The following is a 24075-nucleotide window of genomic DNA, read 5'->3' as shown; positions in this document are numbered from 1 at the left end:
TAAATAATGAAAGCATCAATATGTACTGTATCTTAAAGGCAGATGATCAGATAATTGTACTTGATGTGTGCTTATGTCTAGAAAAAGTCATATCACAATCTAAAAAGCATTACATTTGTTTTAGTTAACTTGAAATATTATTCAATTCTTTATCATTTCTTCGTTTTAATGTATGATTAACAATGTCTAACTTTCTTCTGTACCCTGACTGCATGACTCTCAACCTCTTTTGTTGGGGTTCTCTTCCGTTTGACTTTTGTGGGTTTGAAAAAGTTTAAAAAGTGTGTTGACATCTTTAAAATGCAGAAATTCTTGTTTTTCTTTAATCCATTGGGATGCACAGTCATTTGATTGAGTTTTGTTTTTAATTTGCAACTGTTTTTTTTTTAACTTACATGGTTTGCCCTTTTCCTGTGCTTCATTAAATAAACTATTTCTAAAAAATCAAAAAAAGTAAAGCTTTATGAAAACGATTTGATCTAACAACCGGCTTTATCATGTCAGTCATCATAACAGATTTAATTCAGATCACATGCACTCATACATCATTACGCTGGCTTCTGGGAACAGGCTGCTGACGGTAAGGTCACTCATGATTACAACACAATTAAAACAAACACTGCAGCTCTGTGTGATTCAATCTCTCAACATTACCGCCTCATGAGTATTAGAGTGATGGATCTGAAACCTCATGTCTTATAACATGGCGGACAGATGGTTGAGATAAAATGTCAAAGTAAATAAGATTGTAGAAGAATTATGCAATCATAAAGTTCAACCTTATTTAATCACAAAAAAGCCAATAAATTATTCCAATTTTATTCATTAAAAAAATGCATGCCTTGAAAATATCAAATAATTACATCATAAAGTGGAATGACAAATAAGTGACAGTACTGGCTAAAGTGACTTTCTACCACAATGAAAGCATAGACGAAGACACGTTATCAAGTTAGTAGAGCGTCAGGGTTTTATATGCTAACTTATTACATAAGGCAGTGTAAAAAAGGCACAGGCTGCACTTCAAATGGTCCGCTGACATCTTCAAACTCCTTGTATTCACACAAAAAGATTGAGATGAGCACCGGCTGACAGAATCTGGGAGATGCATGAACTGTCCTGATATTTCTCGGTCATTTTCTCCATGTAGTGGTGCATAATGTGATAAGACAAAATTAACATTTCATACTTTGCAAACAACCACCATTTGGGAGGCCAGATATGATTTCCAAGACAACATTTCAAATGAACATTTTACAAATATTACAGGGAACCTACAGTTCATTTTTCATTACTTTTAAAGACCTGCTTTTATGGAAAATAAGTTTTTAATGTTTCATGTGGAACCTACTTGAGCAGGTCTCCCTTGAAAAAGAGATCAATGATCTCAATGGGATACAACCTGGATAAATAAAGGTTTGAAATTAAATGAAATGAAAGTTGCACATGCTGACGTGCATTTTTCTATAAATTATCTTTTCATTTGCATCACTTTTTGTACCTCTCCAAAGTTTACTGTCACTGATTAAAATCAACAGCAATGTTTGCATATCAGGCACAATCTCTTCCAAAGATAATGGCATACTTAGCATAATTGTACCAATGAGGCTAGTTTCTTATATCAACAAGTTTCCTTACCAAATGTTCATATATGTTCTAAAACATTTATTATATTTAAAGTTATTTCCGAAGTACTACAGGAAGAGCTCTGAAAGAAACTGAAGTTAGCACCCTATCATGTATAAAGCGTCCCTTTTCTCTCTTTGCAACAGGAACAGACAACGCTCCAAATGTTCACATATAATCCAATATTACCAGTTGAGGAGTTATAACAGTTAGATTAAAGTTAGAAATATGGTAAACTGAAGGACCTTCTATGTTTCCGATTGAAATATTTCCATGTTCACAGTGGACTTATATCATGTACATTCAGAGCTACATGTCCATAATGTTTGATAACCAATCACACAAATCGATTCATGTATTACATTTCATTTAGCTGATGCTTTTATCCAAAGCGACATACAATTACCAATCACAGGGACATTCTCCCTGGAGTAACTACGGGCTAAGTGCCTTACTCAAGGGCACACTAGTGGTGGTGTTCCTGGCGGGATTTGAACTCACAACCTTCCGATCTTCAGCCCACCTCACTATCCATTAGACCACCACTATCCCTGTATGTATATGAGAGGATCTTAAATCAGACCATAGTTTTGTCTCCTAAAACAGGCTGCATCCCAGATACATAATGTAGTATACTTATGAAATACAGATCAAACTGCTGAATGTGTTTATCAACAAAACCTGCTGAGGTAGTGTTTGCCTCACAATCATGTGCTACCTGTTGCTCCCTTGACTAGGGAGATGAACAATTCTTTAATGGTTTTATATTTAGTCATGATAAAACGAGACACACAATAAAAATAGAACATTTAAAACCACTCGAGCAGTGAGTCTGAGGCTCTTTAAGTCCAGACATCCTGTGAGTAGCGTCCCTTGGTCATCAGTTTCTTGACGTAATCTGTGGCCTGTGTGCGCGTCATGCCTCCCAGCTCCTCCGCGATGTCCTGGAGGGCCGTCTGCACATCCTTAGCCATGTTCTTCGCGTCCCTAGATCAGGAGAAAGATCACGTCAGATTAAAGTCCTCTTTAGGGGTGTTCTGGTGTTACTTTTTCATATTGTTTATCCATCTATTGTAGGATTGTTAGCCTTTAGTTGTATCAGTTTTTGTGAGAAAAAAAAAAATCATACTGTTTCCATTTACTGGAGTATTTAGCACTTGAATCAAAAAAGTAATTATCAGCCGGCAACTAAGTGCATCTACAACTTGGTGGACGTCTTTTTCTTTTGATTCCTAAATGCTGGCAATTAAAAACAATTCTTATTATTCCACTAGGCGGTGCCAAAGCACCAAAGATAAAGCAGGTTTCCATTATTAAGCAAGCATTTCCTCCCCAGTTCCCAATCCATTTGAATCAAATGATCACAAATAATCATCCACATCACTTCAAGTGTTCCAATATTCAACAACTAAATGCAGTATGTGAAAGTTCAATCTTTTATAATACATTAAATGCAAATGTTTTGCTGTTCAAATGTGTTAATTACCCGCAGACGTAGATATGAGCGTTGTCTGAGTGAATCAGCTTCCAGAGATGCTCCTTACTATTCTTCAGGAGATGCTGCACGTACACCTTTATTTTGGAAAATGGAAAGAGGAAATATTGTTCAAAATGTTTCCAAAAGATTCTGAAACATCACATTCAAAGAATTTTCTGTGATTTTCCAGGCCTAATTTCCTCAAATGCAAGGACCTTACACAGCATAATTGAGTAAAAGATCAAGGTTGTGGTGAGATGCGTTATCAATTTGCTGCAGGCTTTGCATCGGGCAGCATGCATATCCCATAGATATTTAACAAGCCCTTTTATGTAAATGTTATTAATCACAAGTCCAGGCATTTTTTCAGGCATATCTGAAGGTTGCTTAACATAAACTTTCTTTCATGCTGCTGTTAATACTGAATCAACCGACTTCAATGAATAATACCACCCCTGCATGTATCTCACACATGCAGACAGAGGAACAGAACCTTTTAACTATTGTTAAGTAAAAAATGATCAATATGAATGAATAACACAACATGAAGTTGCGTTCGGCTCTAAGAGACACTAAGAGCAGTCCTACCTTCTTCTCCTCGTCTCTGGAGAAGGCGACGTTGAGCTGCGTTAGAACTCCTTTCTTCTCCGCTTCCTCCAGCTCCTCCTGGTAGATATAATCCTCGTTCTTATATCTGCAGCCGAAATACAACACAGTTTCTCCAACCTCCTTTCCTAAAAGGAAACAAAAAAACAATGGTTATTTTTCAGATTCAGATATTTCATTCAGCTCCTCTAATACGTTTAAAAAAAAAGTTTAACTGATCGAGTTTGTTTTACAATTTACAATTCCTACTCAACTAACAAAAAGGTCTGTCTTCAGAGTACCAGGAAACAGGCTAATAACTGAACTAAGTTCATTAAAGCACTGACTGCCCGTACCCATTAAAGGTAGGGTAGGTAAGTTTGAGAAACCGGCTCGAGTGCGCTGGAATTTGAAAATACACAACCGGAGAAAATCTGCCACTTCCTTACAGAGCCCCTCCTCCAACACACACGAACGCGCACATGACCAATGAGGGCACGAGATAAGTTTGTGCACAGATGGAAGGCTGACAGGCAGGTAGGCCATCCAGTTATTTTAGCCGGGCCGGCTAAAATGATTGGTCGTACTTTTTACAGTATTACGGCTTCCACAGATGATTTTTTGTCAAAGCACTTAAGATATTCATTGCTATCGGGATGTTAAGAGCATTCCATGGAATATAACAAAAAGTGTATCTCGAGCCGGTTTCTCAAACTTACCTACCCCACCTTTAACCCTTCAATCTTTAAAAAAAGATATTTGCTGTGGGCAGTGTGGTGTACACACACATTTGATTAAATCTGTGTAATTTACTGGGTTCCTTCTTCGTCGAACGTATCTATAAACACCTTGTTCTTTGAGCCAGCCTCTCTCCTGGATGAATCCCATGAAGGGAGCGATGCCTGTCCCAGGGCCGATCATGATCACGGGGTTGGTTGTTTTGAAGGGAAGGCGGAACTGAGACTTGCGGATGAACATGGGAACAGTGGACTTGTGTCCGTTGTCGGTGACCAGTTTGTTCTTCAGCCAGTTGGTGGCGACTCCCTTGTTAGTGCGGCCCGTCGGGGTCTCGTACTCCACCACCACCGCACAGATGCTGATGCGGTCAGGGTGAACCTGCAGAACAGGAGAGAGTTACCAACAGCCCTCTACTTTAAAGCAATGAATGGTTCAGGGGGCGAACAAACTGTTCTGATATTCTGCTACATCATTCTTCGTAACTCTCAGGTCATCTTGAATCAGTATGCCATCTGTCCCCAGAGTCAAAACTAAACAAGTTGAAGCAGCGTTCAGTTATTGTGCTCCATTTATCTTGAACAAACTACCAGAAACCTGCAGGTCTGCTGCAACTCTCACTACTTTTATATTTAAGACTGAAGACTTTGCTATTTGCCACTGCCTTCTATTAAATTCAACTATTCATATTTGTCATTTGTCTGTAACATGTCTTCTGTTTTTTTATTTCTGTCTTATTCTAGTTTAGCTTGTCTAGTTTCGTATTGTCCAGGCTTCTTTAATGACTGTTTCTAAATGTATTTATAGTATGTCACCTCTTTTATTATATCTTAATGCATATAACGCACACCGAATGACCTTGCTTTTGAAATGTGCTATGTAAAGAAACTTGCATTGCCTACTGTAATTCTCTGATATGAACAGCATTGTTGCTGCAGGTAACCATATCAGTAATTAAGTGTTAAACAGTTCTGAACAGGAAGGTACCTTTGAGGAAGATGCGATGGAATAGTAGCGAGCCTGGAGACGAGGCAGCAGCTCACACAGGTGGTCAACGGGAGGCCTCAAAGACGGCATGTCCTCCAGGATGGCCAGGATGTTCCTACAGGCTCCCTGCACCCAACTGTGGTAAAGGGCCTGGAGAGGGGAAGCATCACAAACACAATAGGATGAAGAATCAGAGGTGGAGAGAGTTGACAAACTCACAGACATGGATGAGATGCAACAGAGTTTCTCTTAGGGCCTGTGTCCACTTATGGCGCAGTTCCACTACAGCGCGGAGCTCGCTTTAAGCGTGCCGTGTCGTGCCGTACCCGTTTTTGGTTGCGCTTCCACTAGGCCTAGTTACGGCCCGGCCCGGCCCGGGGCCACTTTTTCACCTCTTTTCTGGCCCGACAAAATTGTGGTTCTATCGGGGCCAACAAACAGGGCTGAGTCGGGCTGAGTATGCTAAACTAGAGAGAGGAGCGCTGGCAAGAGGGCTACAACTACAACAAGATGGACATATTTGACCGTGATTTAATTGTAATACACGTTTCAAAATGATGCCGAAGTAACAACATACTGATACCGGTTAGTAAAAACCATGAATTAATGCTTTGACAAGTCTGCAGACAGACGGCAGGCGAAAAACCTTTTAAAATTCGTGTTTTTCTAGATGGAGATTGGCTAAGCTAACACAGTATATGCTCCGACCGTCCACACTCACAACAACGGCCTATACAGACATAAATAAAGCAGCGACTGTATTCACCATGACACAGGCAGTCTGTGGTGTGTACTTGTTTAACTTTTGTCGAGTTTCTGAACATATATAAGGAGCTGTGAGCTCTGAGTGCTAACAGCTAACGGCTGATGTTGTTTTTCTGGGGTTCTCATTGAAGATGACGTCACGGCTCCGCCTACACTGCGTTATTATAGTAACTACCCCAGTTCCTAAACTGTAATGGAAGCGCAGCATGAAGTGAGTCGGCCCAACGCGGCCAAGCCGTACCGAGCCGTACCGAGCGTGGCCGAGGCCGACCGTGTAGTGGAACTGCGGCATTAGAGCCTGTTTATGGCAAGGCGGTGTGAAGAGTCTCAACCCAGCATTTCATTAAAAACAAATTAAACTATTTCCCAGCGGTTTCTTATTGTTTATGTTGACAGATCTCGACCACATATCATTGCTGTTGACCGACGTACTTCGCCCCCTTGGATTTTATTTTCCATTTGTGCTGCTATATATTTGTTTGACATTGTTGGAAGTTGAACATCAACCGGATACACACTAACCAACGTCTTGCTTTTACAAAAGGGCTTTTGGCCTTTTTTAAATATATTTTCCACCTGAAAGACATGGTCAAAAACAAGCTTCTCCTTTCATTACCAGTTACGTCACCGGCCTTTTCTTAAAAGTTGAACTACTCTTATATTCAAAGTGCTCGGAGCAGCCGCACAAAAAAGACTAGGTACTAGGTACTATGTTGACATGAACCACAGAATTACACCAACACCAACAACTCTTCACCACCTGGCACTGACCTTGCCCTCAGGCGAGGAGGAGGACATCCTGCGCATATTCTCCTGGTCTTTGGGGTCCGAGGCGTACTGGGCCAGCTCGTAGAGGACGTTGGTGCGGGGGGGCTGCGAGATGTCAAGGTAGTGAGTGAGGGCGGTGCGGTAGCTGGTGGGGCAGGGGAAGGGGTGCTTCTTGTTGGACTCCTCTGGAAAATAAATAAAGAGATGCATTTTTTTGTATCTAGAATCGTCTCAAGATGTTTTTTATAGCCAACACTTGAATTTGAACATAACACCAACAACTTACTGCTCTATCTGTGATGAGAATGCTTTCTACTTTAATAGACCTTGTAATTTATTTAATTACCATTACATTCAGTTTACCTAGTTATTTATTGCAATAAATGTTTATTAAAAGCAGGCTTTAAATAGTCTCGTATTTCATGGGAGGTCAAAAAATACACATATGTTCACAAAGTTAACCTCAGTGTTCGAGTCACATAAGCTTATCTCTATATTTTGTAAATGACATTTTTTTTATGTCGCCATGACAGATTACAGAGCTGTTATGACAGGTGATAGTGCCCTAACTCATTATTATGATTACTGCATGACTCTACTATTGACTCATCAAATTGGAAATCGTCCGGGCAGGTTTAATTTCGATGAAAAACACCTGCTAAAAAACTTGAGTACATTTGGTCAAACAAAAGATTTGCGATGTTATGAAATACGAGTCAGAACTAATATATCCTTGCAGACTGAGGAACTTAAAACATTGCTTGAATGGCAACATTAATTATATTGTGTAATAACCTTTCATTATTTAGTCCTTTTCAATAATGTTGTTTCAAACTGAACAGGAGCTGCTTCTTCACTTATGCCACACAAAGCAGATCTGATGACCTTCATGAGGGCTAGAATCTTATAATTGGTAACAAAAGGCAGCACCTTATATTACAGCAATTACATTCACTAGCAGTAATATAACAATATACAATTCATCAGCATTAAGTGTGGTGATACTGCTAGTCTAGATATCAAGGGAGGTTTTCGTGACAGTGTTTCAGGGACGAGCTAGTAAAGTCAACGTGCTTCGGGCTTTCAATGCCATACCATCAAGGTTGTTGAGAGAGATAACCACATCAAGGTCCACTCCAAGGATGTGTCCCAACTTGTTCACCATTGCAGAGTCATTTGTGGGGAAAACAGCAACGTGGTCTCCAGAGTCGTATCTGAAAGCACATATGTGATACAATTAGACTTTGACCTGTGATCATAAAGCCTCAACATTAATCATCTCATCATAGGGATATGAAAAAGCATTTTCAAGCATTTAATTATAGATACATCTAACCAGTCTCACCTGATCTTGGATCCCGTTATGTCCAGTTCCACATGCATAAGATGTCTATCTCCGGCTTTGTTGAGTTTGCGGTTGACAGTAACTGGGGCCAGGAAAGGGTTTTTCGAGTCATAGGGCCTGTAAATAAAACAGCAAGACTTAAAATATCACAAAAGAGATATCAAATATATTAATAAAATACTAAAAAGATCCATTACTCTTATGAATTAAATATTGTTTAAAGGTCCCATGTCATGCTTTTCTGGTTATTACCCGTCCCCTTGTGTGTTGTGTAGCTTTTTATGCATGTAAACGGTCTGCAGAGTCACAAACCCTCAAAGTACACCCTGTAGCGAGTAAAACACTAACACAGAAAAGGCCTGTCTATGCTGCCCCAGAACGCCTCGTTGGAGATTTCTCATTTTTCATTGTTTACTTATTGGGTATCGTGACGTATTTCGGGTATAGTGCCGTTACGTTTGGACCAATCCGCGGACTTCCTCACACACACACACACACACTCGGCGGGACGTTGCGAGGCTCGCTGCAGCGAGGAGCGGGACACTGTGAGCTGGCTCACTGGTGTGGGGTCAGCGAGACACCGCGGAACTCAGCCTGGGCACACACACAAACTCCCAGCCAGGCTGCGGGTGTGTGTGTGTGCCCAGGCTGAGTTTCGCGGTGTCTCGCAGACGGCCACTGGGCTCACAGGGAGGGGGGGGGCAGGAGCTCCAACAAGCCGTTTAGGACAGAGAGTGAATACACATACTATACAGAGATGCTGTATGAGAAACCAATGTGAGTTTGGAAAATTGCACAATTTAAATGTATTTTAGTAGACCTCAACAATGGAATTATGATCAGTAGAAATGGCCATGACATGGGACCTTTAAAGGCTGTGAAAATAGGTTTTCAAATGTCCCACTAGGGGGCGAAAGCGTCATTTTTAGAAAGTGACCTTTGGTAAACTTTGCAATAGGTAATGTAAGTGGGTGAAATGTGAGTAGGACTTCATGAGCAGAGTCTCGGCTGAAGTACTCACGGCTTTTGGACCTCGAAGCTCTTAAGGCGGCCCATCTCTCCTGAGTAGACTTTGTTCATGTTGAGGTCCGTGTGCTCCTTCAGCTCGTACTGCCGTATGCTGTGGGGGGGAATCAGAAGTTAGCCTCCTCAGACGCTGCATACACACATATAGTAAAAGCAGAGTTCAATTCATAGTGAAAACTATATTAAAAATAATGTAAAAATTACACTTTTTTTTGGGGATGATGCATAGATCCGATAATTGAATTATGATTATCATAAATAAGATATAACCTGTTTTAGCATTACATAACAAGTCTTATTCAAGATATGAACTTAAACAAGGTAATGAACAAACAAGACTTTGGTGGAGTATTGTTTTAAATTCAGCCTATGTGCAAAAGGTTACATTTGGTTATCACTCTGTGGTGATCGCCTTGTGTCATTAATCTGAGATTAGATTTGTGTGAAAATTCTTGATAAGGAATCGCAGCCAACCTGAAATATATCAGTCCTATCTTAATAGAGTTAAAAGGATGTGGAAACTACCTTTCATCTGAAGAGACAATATATTAATTATCACTAACCTAAGAACAATGTGAATGCAAGCTTTCCCCTGTCATTATTTGTTTAATGTTAGCAGCTTTCAGATGCTGAAGAGTGGGTAAAGAGTGAGTATAGGAAATTAAGGGTTTAGGTGGAGATGAGGCGAATATAAAACGATGGGGACAAACAATGTAAATAATAAATAATAAAAAGGGTGAAATTGTCTGTGAAATAACCTTGAATCGTCTCCTGAAGCTTCGACTCCAAAGTGTTCGCAGACAGACGGCCAGAACTGCTCTCTCCAGGAGACAAAGTCCTCTTCCAGACTGAAAGATAGAAAACAGGGTCACTCAGCAGAGAAACACATTTCAATCCAACCTTGTTCAACAAGTTAGATTACAATAATAACCATATATATTTGCATGAATTTGCAAAAGTAAACGTTCACATTTTTAGGGTCAATTCAAATCTATTAAATAATGAAATCTATTTGTTTTAAAGTTGACAGTTTGGCCTCTGGGTGGCTTCACACAGTTATGAATATGAAAGAAGTTAATTCTTCAGAGAATACATTTGTTAAGTTGATTTGAAACTTTGCAAAAATAAGGTGTAAACTGCGTATCATGTACTGTACAGGAAAACTGATAGTGGTCCACACAAGCTTGTTGTGCTGACTTAGCATCTCAATGCTGAGAGAAATGTCTAGTCATCATTTCCTTTTCGGCTCAGAGGATTAACGGGTCACTTACTTGCCATCATCGTCCCCTAAACCGAGGTCAAAGATCCGCTTTGCCCCGAGTTCTTCCAGCCTTTTGTCAACGTATTTTCCCATTGCGTTGTAGTGTTCATATGTCTTGTTGCCCAAAGCAAATACCTGAAGATTTAACAAGACACAGAGAGAGAGAGATCATTACTAAGTGGCTTTCGATTAATCGTGACAGAAACCGGGTACATTTAAGATGTTCTTCACAATTTAAACAATGTCATAATTAACCAATGTAGATGTTTGACTGCTGTTTGGTTTAAGTGTGACATCCAGTTTAATTGTAGGGTAATTTATTCTACTAGAATACAAAAAAAAACAACATGCCATACTGAAAAATGTCTTAGAAGACACTGATGCATCTCGATTAGTATAAACAATTCTACAAACATAAGTATTATTAATGATAACAGTGATATCAGATTTTTTTTTTAATATTGATATTATGTTAAGTATAAATGTGATAATAATCCAGCATTCTCTACATTCCCACAAAACATGAATTTGACTTAGAATGCTTTCTACTAGATATCTCGATAATATCATAATACCTGTACAAATGTTTAACTGTGGAGGGAAAGTATGACATTGTGACGGCACTCCTAGAGACAATAGATGAAAAACAGGCGGAAGGACGCGACTGTGCCTAATAATTTAGCTACATTTCCCACAGTCAAGTTTTCACTCAAATGGGGTCAGAGGCTCTGCACCCCAACATTGACACAATGACACACACGCACACACTGATTAGACAACACAAAGGCCTTTCTTTCATGGTGCACACAAAGACCGACGCAGCTCATGCTAGGGAAGCCTGTGGGCGGTACATCAGACCGCAAGGCAAAATGACATAGCGTGAAAAATAAATAGAATTGGGTTTGTGAAGCAGCAATAGTGAAAAAAAATCTATTTATATTCATTTTGTTCCTCTTCGGACTGAGGCACATCCATGAGCGAGTCGTTCAAACTTCAAGTAACTTTATCTTACTTGAAAATGTGTAATTATTTTAACACATTTTGTAAAGAGCAAAACAGAAATGATACATTTAATATACACATTGAAAATGGTGTTGTTTGGGTACATTACATACATTTATCATACATGATTACACAGCTGCAACAATCAGCTAGTAGATCAATAAAACCATTAATCAGCAACTATTTTGTTAAACTATTAATGTGTAACAGTCCCTCAAATGTGAGAATGAATTGTTTCTCTTGCTCTTTCATTTCTGTTCATTCATATTTTTTATTTGGATGTTTGTTTTGAGGTTGGCACATTCGGCTCTAGGACTTTTTCATCGTTTCCCAATATTGTATTAACCAAAATAATGTATTTCCATGTTATAAATAAATTATTGCTCCCTTTCCAAACCAAAAAATAGATGAATTTCACTCAGTTACAGTCAAGATGGCGATAAGATAACAATAACATAGATTTATTAAGCCTGTCGCAGATGGTTTAGACCAGGGGTGTCAAACTCAATTTCATCACGGGCCACATCAGCATTATGGTTGCACTCAAAGGGCCGGTTGTAACTTTAAGACTATATCATTAATTAATATAACTTCATAATTAACTACGTCTGAAAGCAGAAGTCTAGAGCAAATAATTGCAAGTCTCTTCAGTAAGAATGTCACAATATGATTTTAAAAGAAAAGCCACATTCTGGAAAAAAATTGATTGTGACATTTTGAAAAAGAGAAGTGACATTTTGAAAAAAAAATCTATTTATGAGAAAAAGGCTAATTCTAAGAAAAAAGGCATATTTGGACAAAAAGTCAAATTCTGAGAAAAAGTCAAATTTGAGATGCATTGTGGGACATGTCGTTTATGGGCAACGTGCTTCTGTAAAGTAGCATGTAACCGTATAATAAACATATTATATTCTTTGCAAGCTCTTGTGGGGCCACATAAAATGAAGTCGCGGGCCGGATTTGGCCCCCGGGCCTTGAGTTTGACACCCCTGGTTTAGACCTTTCATGACAATTAAGCCAGCACTCAGTTCTTGTAAGCTTAATACAAGATGTAATCATTAACGACTCACTGTGTAGTTTAGTCCGGAGAGGTCTTCATCATCAATTTCCTGCAGCCAGTCGTAGAAGTCCTGGGCGTTATCTGTTGGGTCTCCTTCGCCGTAGGTGGCCATGCAAAATATGGCGAGGGAGTTTTCAATCTCAGAGAGACGGGCCAGCTCCGCCTGGAATAAGAGACATCACAATCAGAAACAGGGAGCACTGAAGGGCTCATCATTTTAGGGAACTTTGTTTCCATTTGAAATGTGTGTGATGTGTTCTGTTATTATGTCTGTTCCTGTCAGGACTCCACATGGTCTGTGTTTTGTTTTTATGTTGACCTTAAATTATGCCTCATGTGGTTATTGTATTCATGTTCCTGTGGTCTTCATTTGAACTTTTGTTCTTACTTGTGAAGCACTTTGTGAAATCTATTTCTGTGAAAGGTGCCATAATAAATAAACAAACGTATTATTATTATTATTATTATTATTATTGCATTACATTTCTGAAAGGCTATGTGAAGAGTTGTACTGTCAGTAAACTTGCAAGTTATTTAAAATAGTTTACGCATTATGATCTGAGCGCTGGACATGTTATATTTCAGCAGAGTTAATTTATAGTTAGAAGAGATCATATTATCTGGCACATACTATACAACGTTATGTGGCTCTGTTAAGATCCATCTGCAACTGGATGTGTAACATATCATCATCTAAATGAATAAAATCTCCTGTCAGGACAATTCAGAAGAATGAGTTTATAACCAATTAGGCTTGTACTGACTTCTTCAGAACTGCAGTGACAATTACACATAATGATCTTGCAGATATAATGATCAAGTAAGATTTTTGGTAATTTTAGGTTTGTATGTTGTTTCTCTGATTACCATTTCATACTCCTCTGGATCGGCAGCCATTCCTTTCATGCCGTAGCGCTGAGCGTCTTTCGACAGTCTGTTTGCAAATTCCTCTCCTGTGCCCGTCTGGGAGCCGTAGAACACGATGATGTTCTTTCCCTGGTTACACATCGACAGAAAAGCATGAACTCGGGGCATAAATTAGCTTTCACCCACGACTATTGTATAAAGCTGACACATCTTTCCTGTCTGTCGTCTTAGCTGTATACATTTTGGGATTTACCTAAAATATATTCTAAAAAGCATTTTCCCACAAATCCTGAAGTGCTGCTTTGCTAACTAGAGTACTTCTATATGTGACAGGAAGAAAAAAAGTGCAACATATGAATAAATAACTTCACATAACTTCATTTTCAGTCCAAACTAAACAAGAATAACTTCTCTAACATGAAGCTTATTTGAACACAGACAGCTCCATCTGCATGCATTGTTGAAATCTGACATATTTTTATCCCTGTCGACAGTGTTGCCATGATGATTCATAACAAAAGAGAAACAGAGACTAAATTAAATGGCACTCTGAACCAAAATTCTTTTCTGCCACCATTATGGTATTTAAACTACTTGCAGCAAACCACATGATTCAAAAGCAAAGTATTTTCTCAAGGCTGGCTTGAAAAAAGAGGGAAGTCAAAGCAGTGTTTTTAAAATGAAAAGCCATTATCCTCATCATATTATTCAGCCCATCAATCCATCGAAGAAAAGGAGGAAAAATGTAGTGATACGCTACAATTCAAAATATAACTAAACACAAACACTGTTCAACATTGAACATCTCCAGGTCCTAAGGGTTTCTTTTAAAGCAGAAATGATGGGAAACATTCAGGAAAATCACTCACGGTTTTCTTCATTTTCTCGATGAAACTTGTCTCTCTTGCGGCGGGTGCTCTGGGAAGAAATAAGTTTGAATTGTCATAATGTTATATAATTGAACACAACCTGTTTTTAACCATGATACTGCGATAAAAAAGTAAGTATTAACCAATGACCTTTCCTCATAAAACACTTAAGATCATCCTCCCTTTGGCCAGAACAGCAATACAGTACTCTATAATATTAATCAATTGAATTTGAATTTACAAAACACTGAAGAATGTGACTTTTGAATGATCTCACAAGATCACAAGTGTAAATATAGGCCCGTCTTTGTTTACTAACATCATTCGTGTAAACAAACAGCAATACAAGTCATTTAAAATGTACATTTAACTGTTACCTAGTGTCAGTCTGTTAAAGAATGACCATCAGTCCAAACATTTGAGGGACAGCAGGTTCTGTGTTGTGGTTGTGCTCTTTTTTTTTCTTCGCAGAGTGTACTTTCAAACAAATAGTAAACATTGGAGCACTTTAGGTTCAGAGAGGAAAGTAAGGGTAATACAAAGGGTACTCCATCAATGATTAACGCATGCATTCGTTCATTCCTTTCCCACATTGTCATATGTAATTATTTGGCCATACTGGCAAGTTAGGCAAGTTAGGCAAGTAACGATTTAAATAATTGGCAGTAAATTCTTAGCCCCAGCTCTTAGGCAATGTGGGTAATTTGTCTGTTCATTATTCATGTTATTCTTACAATAACAAGGAATAACAGAGCAGTGACTCAGCAGTGACTCAGCAGCCATGCGAGCATTAGTCACACTAAATGTATGAATATCATGTACTAAGCATACAGCTTACAAAGCGGCTGACGTATATTAACTACAGGTAACACCTTATGGTAATTCAAAATCTTGAATAAGATTCATTCAGGTAATTAATGGACGAGAACAGATCAAAACAACATCTGCAAACACGGTGCAAATAAGAGAGGGAGAGAGGAAGCTAAATCTATTATCAAGCCAAATAAAAGAGCAACGCCGCTTCATTCAGCATCAAAGGTTTAAGTAGACAGCTGCAATTCTGCCCGCTACACATAACTACAAGTATGCCAGATGAATTTGTTTTCAGATTTACCATCTCCAAAAGCAACAAAGCAGTAGGATAGCCATAAAAGCAGTTTCATTTGCTACATTTGACCTTTAACACACATTAAGTCAAACAATTTACAGAACCTATCCACTGAACAGCCGTGTGCAGAGGGCAGGCATGTTGGACAGATGCCCGACATGCCATAAAAATGGGCCCCTGTGGTTAAAACTGATTGAACCCTGAAGCAAAGTGTAAATTCCTGATCAAATTTGAAACAAGCCTTTGACCGTCTGCGGCCTCACAGGCACTCAGCGGGGGAGGATTTTCTGTGCATCATTATAAAATCAAGAGATGAGATTACAGAATCATTAGTTCTGTATGCTGTGGCAACAACCACGAAAGTATCCTAAGCAGGTTGTAAATTAAACATAAAACAAAATGTATCCCGTTGATTTATTCTGTATAACTGTAAATACAATTGCTATTCATTTAATTAGCTCAAAGTCATTTCGTGATGATGGATCAATAAAATCATGAAACAGTTCCTGTTCAGAAATTGTGTTTTTATCTTCCCCACCCCATTCAATAAAAAAAGCTGGATAGCATTAGTTTTTTGGGAGACTACAAAGTCTTAAAAAACCAAAATGAAACAAATCATTGTTGACAACAGATCATTACATTTGTGCAACTACTAGCTGAGCCTGAAATTGAGTAAAATGTTTTCAAGTCAACAAACAAAATAATGGTTTTAGATCAGGAACAAATAATTTGCTTAAACTGCCGGTTTGACTCTGATAACAAACACGTGTCCTTTTCCTTCCTGCAATGCCTCGAGTCCCACATAAAAACAACCTCATGCATGCTGGCGTTCAGTCATTGTTTGAACAATTTCCAATTTAGTCCAAATAGTTCAGAGCTTATCATCTGTTTATAATGTCAGAGAAGTAACTTTCCAGTCAATCAGAAATGAAACCTTTTAAATAGGCACACTGAATCATTTCAGTCTTAATCTGCAACACGTTAAAACTTGGAGGTAAGGCTGTAATGATATGGTTTTCATTTTGTAATCTGACCTATAGCTAAAAACCAAAAGAAAACGTTTTTTAAATGTGCAACACAATGGTCGCTAAGATGGTAACATACTTAATAGTGTTGTGAAAAGGGGGGGAGGGGTCATAATCAAATTAAATTAATCAAATTGTATTTGCAGTCAAACATTTCACCAGCTTTTACACACTACTGGAACAAGGGAGTTACACTCTGTGTCGAGCAACATTTGGAAACATGTACAGCTTAACGGTTATTTTCATCATCTGCTGATAATATTTTAGATTAATCTATTAAATAACAGGAAATAGTGAAAAATGTCCAACTCAGTTTCATAGATGTCCAAGTTGATGTCACTACATGCCTGTTTTTTTCTGTTTTAAAACCACATATTCAGTTTATTGGTAACAAAACAGAGATAAAGCAGGGAGTCTCCATATTTAAAGAACTGAAAACATAATGTCTGCCATCTACATGAAATCTTTTGGTTGTGATTCAACTAATTGAGGAATCAAGTAACTGTTGAAGCTCTAGAAAATGGCCACAATTGGAACTATTACAAGTTGCTTACAAGTCTTCAATGAAAAACATACCAGCCCACGTGTGAACTGTCCTGTCAAACTAAACAGTCAAATGAAACAGTAGCTAATGTCAAATCATTAGGAGAAATTCAAGCAAGTATTGTAAAAACAAAACCACTCCAAATGTGCCTTAGAAGGTGCAATAAATCAAACACTTTACTGACCTCTCAGCAGCATCTCTCCTGTCCTCTGGCAGGGAGAAGACACAGCCCATGGCATGCAGCCACTGCCAATAGCAGCTCTGGCTAGACCACGCCGGGAACCGCCACGCTCAAAATCAAAAGCAGGACGTCAACACTCCACAACCACAGAATGGAAAAATAAAACCAGGTCAGAAAGGCAGTCGAACAGTTCTGGAAGAGCTGCCTTCCTTCACCTCCAACACGATCTGAACTCTGCCTCTTCCTGTGCTGCTCTCTGAAACCAGCAGCGTCTGTTCTCCACTAACACACACACACACACACACACACACACAGCCTACCAGCCCTGTCAGTGTCTGGCAACCGCTGAGGACACAATGGTGGGAAACTGACTTTCCCATAAAATGAAGCAGAGCTGCGGACCCACACTTTTGACTCACACAAACACACACTGAAGCATTCTCAAACTGAAAATGCCTTCCTTCTCATCCCCGCCCCTTTTCCTCTGCAGTCTGAAAGGTGTTGGGAACGAAGAGGTCTACAAGATCCATTCTGAGCTTGAGCTAGTTATCGAAGCAACTCCTCAGTGGATCACTGAAGGAGGTGGGAAAGAGCTGTGAATGGTAGTTTTTTTTTTACTGAAGTATCCCCCGCCCCCATCTCACTGGAGGAGAGAGGGGAATGTCATTGCTATAGTAACCTCATTTATCATAAAAGGATTCCATTTGTGACATGGCCTTTCTCCAATGGCAGAGCAGCTCAGCCCACACACACTAAAAAGAAAAACAGGGGAGTGGGGAAAGAATGAAAAAAAGTAACTGAGGGTAAAGAAAGGGTTGCTTGTCTTTTGCCTCAACTTTCCACCTTTGGAGAGGACTCACAAAAGCAGCTTGGCTTGCCTTCCCATTTTGCTCTCCAGGGAACTTTCAAAATGGTTTCAGGGCCAAAAACAAAAGCACAGGAAGACATGGAAGACTACGCCCCCTTCATAACAGTTAGGTAATCACTGCTCCCTTTAAGGGGAGGGGAGAACTGCTCTTATGTTCCCTTCCTGTATTCTAGCCCTCCACAGATGCAGACACTTTCCAAAGCAAAACGTGCGCTACAGGGGTCTTTCCCACTTTCAAGCCAATCTCCTGCTATCATACAAATGGTCAGGATCTCCCCTGCTCAACCTCCAACACTGTCTCCATTCAAATAACCACGCACCATCTCAGCTACATAGCAAGTGAGGCTGCTGCTGCGGCTGGCTTCACTATGGTTAACAAAGAAATTGTGTTGTGGGTGGGGAGGAACTTAAACAGTGGAAGGGGAGTCCTCTGAAATGTTGCCAAGCCTCCATCATAAGTAATGACTCAAAGGCCTGTCGCAATATTCAAGCAGTTTGCAATCATCTTGTATAATTGTTATATTTCACTCTCCAGGAACACATTTAAAACCAATGTACAAAAGAAAAAAAGAAAGAAATGTAATCACATTTGCTTCCATCAGATTGGTTGAGGTAAATACGCCTTCTCATGTCAGAAGAAAAAACCAGCCTGTCCTCCTACAAAAAACGACCAAATAGGTTGATTGTTCAGCAGCTTAATACGACCCAGAGTCACGTTTTAAAGTGTAGCACCTCTAGTGGTCGTGTAAGAAACAACATGCTCCCGTTGATTGCAAACGCTCCGGAGGGTCGTTTATTCACAAATAACACTCTCTGGAAAATCCTAAATTGTGGAATAGTTTAGCCATTAAAATGCTTTTTGATTAGATTTCTAGCGAGAAGTGTATATTGTACTTTTGTAATCTACGTCCAGTGGATGTGTAGGATTTATAGTTTTGATAGATATTACGAAGATGATTTGAGGTCTCGCCAGGAGAGCGTGTATAGCGGCAGCTTCCATGTCAAGTTAGCGTCAACCCTCACAGGGTGAAAACAGTTTTTCCGGTCTCGAAGTTTTCATAATAAAACCAGAAGTATTCCCCTCACTGTCAAATGATTACACAGTGATATCTGCATTACTCATCCACTAAAAAACATCAGTTTATCCTTGTTAATTACACAACATTGATTGGTTTAAATTGTGTACAATGCTTTTGTGTTTTTAACCTTCGATTCGGAGAAACAAATAGTTTTTTCGGAGTTTAGACACTACAGAGTTTCCGAAGACACTACACTACCCAGAATCCCCAGCTATCGTTTGGGACTACAACATCCGCCTTGCTTTACAAACCCCGTGATTAGTCCTCAAGCTCTGTGATTGGATGTTGGAGTGGCAGTGCGACAAGGTTACGCCGAGCGTCAAACAGCTCTTTGAAATGGAATGGAACCACGACAGACTATCCAAAACTGGACTTGGACGGGTCCAGCCCAGCCCTCCCCCCCAGAACTACACATGCTGGCTATTGTGTGTTTCGCAACATGTTCTATGGCACGTCTCTACTGGGAATTGTAGTTTTAAAAGACGTTTTCGTATTTCCCACAATTAGAAGTTGCCAGTATTAAACTGTGAACACCCTGGAGGTTTAGAGGATACGAAAGACATTGGTGTTATCAAATTTAAAACATATAATTAATAAATGGGTGAATTAATATATCCACATGACAGCTAAGGTCAGAAGAGCTTTAACAGCTGGTCTTATGTCTGTGACCCCTCCTGTTGTTCATTGATAAGCCTGAAACATGCACTTGTCAAGGTTCAGAGGCACACTTTGCAAATATGGCAGTAGCCATCGATCATCTTAAGATAAGATAAGATATACTTTATTGATCCCAAGTTGGGAAATGTTTTTGTTACAGCAGCATACTACTTTGTTCTACTCCACTACAATTCAGAGGTTAACCTGGTATTTTTACTCCACTACATTTATTTTAGTTACTTCTGATTAATGATGTGAAATATAAACAACCCTTAAATCAGACTTTAGTTACACCTGAGTCAAATTCAGGGAAGGTGATTGTCAAGCATAAGAATAAGAAGCATCCTTATTTATTTATTTATCTTAAAGGGGACCTATCATGCAAAATGCACTTTTGTACGTCTTTTATACATGAATATGTGCCCCCGGTGTTCCAGGGAACTCACCAAGTGTCAGAAAACACAACCCTCTCTATTTTCCTCCATACCCAAATCTCTAAAAAAAGGGGCTGCAACGGATCTGATACAAACTGATCCAGATTTGAACACTTTCCTGACGTCAGGACAGTGGCGCTACGGCTATTGGGCCAACTCCACCAATCAGGAGGAGACAACCACGGCATTGCGTTCGAAAGCGCTGGAGACGCTGTAGTACATATGCCAGGCCTCTAGATGGTGCTGTTGCTCACAGAATCAACCCTTGCTAAAACAGATCTAAAAAATGTCAAATTGAGCGAAATGAGGCATGGCTAAAATGCATGATCTGTTTGGTATTTTGAAAAAAAAAAAGGATAAATATGCCTTATATAGGTATGGTCCTACACTATATTATTATAATATAGCATGATAGGTCCACTTTAAAGTTGTAGTCAGATCCAAATACAAATAAAGAAACACTCATACCACAAACTCTTTAAGAAAATAAAGAAATCTGTTATATATATTGTGATGGGTACTCACGGTGTGTCGAGCTTCTTGAATTCGGGGATGGGCTCAGGCTTCTTGCGGGACATGTACCAATAAACAACAATACCAACAATCAGGGAGAAGAGGAGGAGGTCCAGGTTGCTGAAAAAAGGCTCCTCTTCCTCCACCGAAGGCTCGGTGTGAGCAGCAGTATCAGCGTCCATGTCTGCCATGTTGACACGCTGCATATAGGCAAAGAAAAACGGTGTTAGAACAAGTATAGTCAATACAAAAAGTAAATAGTACCAAACAGTTATACAATTACTTACTGCAGAAAAAGATATTCAAATGTGTATCATTAACCATCATTTTTTTAAATAAATAAGCAGCTTGAAGACCTTTTTCTTTTTTTTTTAAATTGACCTTTTATTGAATCTGCATTTTATAATGAGTGTCAGTTCTGTAGCCTAAAACATTCCAACTCAACAAAACTGGAGTCTGGCAATAATTGGGTTAAAATGCTGCACAGAACAACATGATTGCAAACACATGTGAGCGAGCAGTATTACACATGTCATGCCATACAATGATGGCTTTTTTGCAAGCATTATTAGACAATTGGCTCCAACTAGTACGACGTAAAGACCCACTGATTCAGAAATATGAGGAATGTCTTATTGTACTTTAACAACGGCAGCTTTTTTCACACTGGAAGAACAACGTGCCCTGAGCTCTCAAGTTTCCATGTGGTTCAAGGAGTGAAAACAATGAGATCTGAATGGCTTGTCCCCAACTAGCAAACCATTTGAATGAAACAGCACACGCACTCAACAGGAGCCCTAACTTCTCACAATTGGACTTCTGACTCACTGACAATCGCGATTTGAAATAATGCAATTATCAAATCGCAAAGCGAAACATTCTCTATAATAAAAGTAGTCTATCATAGCCAGACATATCTGCAGAGCCGAGTATCAGCACTGCATAAAGGTCTTGATTCACCCGTTATCATTAGAAATGGGGAAAAAACACACTGGCTTGTTTGAATTTCTTTAAAACCAATCACAGTCTGTGGCAATGCTTAGCAAAGGAAGCGTTCCCAGCTGCTTTACAGTACCGTAAATAGTTATCAATGAGGATAGAACAAGTATTGTTGCAATATTAATAGTTTAAGTCTGGTCATTCAAAAGATAACGTAATGACCTCAAACCATAGACTGTATATATAAAGCCTCAAACATCAACCACACAGTATCAGTGTGAACTGTTGCACAATTGTGTCCATGCCAACTAACCTTTTCAGTGAACTCCCAGCTGGGTTCATTAGCAGACAAACCGAGAAACACCAGAGCTCCTGTTTTCAACTTTATCCTGTGTCATTAAGGCTATGCAATATGGTTAAAACATCTAATCCCAGTTTGTTTTAGCTAAATATGATACACAATATATGTTGGTTAAAAGACTGACCAAAAAATACAACAATTTCAGGTGTTCTTCTCCTACTTTACAGCATTGGTGCTGCAAGACAGAGTTTGGACCACACCTAACTTTGTAATCAGTCCGTTAAAAAAGTGATTATTCTAGATGAGGAAAACCAGTTTCCCTATTCAAACAGGGAAAGCCACAATCTAGACAAACACACACATTACTGTGCATAAGGGGCTTTGAAAACGTATGTCTCGATGCAGGAAAGTCAAATGTCCGACTTTAAAACACAATTCCTAACATTATGATGTAACGATATTGTAAGACCCGATGTAAACATCTGCATGATGTGCAAGAACTGAGCTGTCATGCAAGGTCACTCTTTCAGTTAAAAACAAGATGCACTGCACTAAGGGTGGCTGTTACATTTATAAAATGTGATTAATTCACTCGAAAGTGCGCTGCCCTAAATATTATAAAACTATCTTTGTGCTGGTGCCCCTGTATTTCTTTAGCCATGGCCCCTCGGGAAGAATCACTCACTATACAGTATGACAGATACAAGATATGCTGTGGTCAAAATCATGTGAGACTTTGGTTAGTCACCAATAAATCCAAGTGAAAGAAGCTTTAATAGTTTTCCACCGGGGGCGTTGAATGATCAATGAAATCAGACATGGACAGAGGTGGAAAAGTACTCAGATCAAGTAAACGTCCTGCAATCAAAAGGTTATTTAAGTTGAAGTATTAGCATCAATATATACTTAAAGTACCAAAAGTAAAAGTAATCATTATGCAGATTGCCCCACTTCATAATAATGATATGTTTTGATTATAATTATTGATGCATCAAGCTGGTAAAGGTGCAGCTAGTTTTAATTACTTTGTTGTGAATTGTAGTGGGGCAGTAGTAGTAAGAAATTGAAATAGTAAAGTAAAGTACAAGTATCTCAAATTGTACTTAAGTATAGTACTTGGGTAAATCTACTTATTTACTTCACAGCACTACTTTACACCACTGGATATGGACCAGGTTTACGAGAGTTCATTCTGACAGTTCACCTCTTCGGATTAAAGCAAACAGTTAGGTAACTCTCAAAGTTGTGGCAGCGGTTTCCGTCAGCGTGTTTTAAACTTACAAGTGTAACGTTAGAAACAGGTTTGATGTATGTTAATGGCGCAAAATCTGATGTTACCCCATTTAGCAAATACCGGTAACGCTAGCGGTTAAATAATACGAGAAGTAACCAAGAAGACAGACAGTAGGAGAGGTCTCAGGGCCCCGGCTATTCACTGGATCGCGAATAGAAACACATACTGTACATAATAAAATACAGACAAAACACAGCTTCATTTAGGGACAGAACCTTTGTATTTGATATGTAAAGCCCTCGTATTTTAACCTATACATGCCAAAGAAACGACATGCTTCACAGAAGTTAGCCACAGTTTGCCTATCACACCGAAGTCAGCACTACACTTTAGCCAATGTTTAACTGACAAATATTAGCTATATGATCGATTTCTATTTTCAGTACCAATCTATTATCGCTGACGTGTACTTCTCGTAGACTGCCACAGACTACAGGTCGATGTAATACAGTGTAAAATGTGCATTTGGTGATGTGCTTACCTTCGCTCCCCTCTTTGTGTCAGGCTCACGGAAGGAAACTTTACGCGTTGTAGGATCAAACCAACTCCACTCTGGCAGCGGGGGTGGACTCTTGCACTTTAAACTCCATATACATATAATTACGAGATAGTTTGATGTGTCGAAAAGATATTCTCATTTACATTTTTAATATATGTTTCTGTATAAACTATCTGTTGTAAATTAGCTTGTTTATTTATTTTTATTTCAGCGAACACGTGTTTCAATTTGGGTCAGTCCACATCGACATTACCTAACAT

General features: G+C 39.1%; 1 protein-coding gene across 2 annotated transcripts; it reads right to left on the bottom strand.

The window, feature by feature from the left end:
* Positions 1 to 803: 803 nt before the first annotated feature.
* porb (P450 (cytochrome) oxidoreductase b) lies at positions 804 to 23873 on the bottom strand. Of its 2 annotated transcripts, XM_034115006.1 has the most exons (16): positions 23798 to 23873; positions 20795 to 20982; positions 14374 to 14422; positions 13505 to 13633; positions 12648 to 12800; positions 10586 to 10710; positions 10073 to 10162; positions 9310 to 9408; positions 8289 to 8405; positions 8039 to 8157; positions 6947 to 7128; positions 5411 to 5560; positions 4537 to 4804; positions 3692 to 3837; positions 3113 to 3198; positions 804 to 2613 (listed from the first exon to the last, which is right to left on the bottom strand). In XM_034115006.1, exons 2-16 carry the CDS (start codon positions 20971 to 20973, stop codon positions 2469 to 2471), a joined length of 2037 nt encoding a protein of 678 aa, XP_033970897.1. In that variant the 5' UTR covers positions 20974 to 20982; positions 23798 to 23873; the 3' UTR covers positions 804 to 2468. The 2 variants fall into 2 exon arrangements, with proteins under 2 accessions (XP_033970897.1, XP_033970898.1); XM_034115007.1 differs by lacking the exons at positions 20795 to 20982; positions 23798 to 23873 and adding an exon at positions 17235 to 17776.
* Between the last annotated feature and the right edge of the window lie 202 nt (positions 23874 to 24075).

The sequence above is a fragment of the Trematomus bernacchii genome, unplaced genomic scaffold, assembly GCF_902827165.1.
Source record: "Trematomus bernacchii unplaced genomic scaffold, fTreBer1.1, whole genome shotgun sequence".
NCBI lineage: Eukaryota > Metazoa > Chordata > Actinopteri > Perciformes > Nototheniidae > Trematomus > Trematomus bernacchii.
The sequence above is the reverse complement of the archived record's forward strand: the minus strand, read 5'-3'. Positions and strand labels throughout refer to the sequence as shown.

Coding starts and splice junctions, on each gene's coding strand:
- porb (XM_034115006.1), bottom strand. CDS start 20,973: ATGGCAGACATGGACGCTGATACTGCTGCTCACACCGAGCCTTCGGTG. Junction 12,801..13,504: donor ATCCAGAGGAGTATGAAATG/GTAATCAGAGAA, acceptor CTCTTATTCCAG/GCGGAGCTGGCCCGTCTCTC. Junction 2,614..3,112: donor GCTCATATCTACGTCTGCGG/GTAATTAACACA, acceptor CTCCTGATCTAG/GGACGCGAAGAACATGGCTA.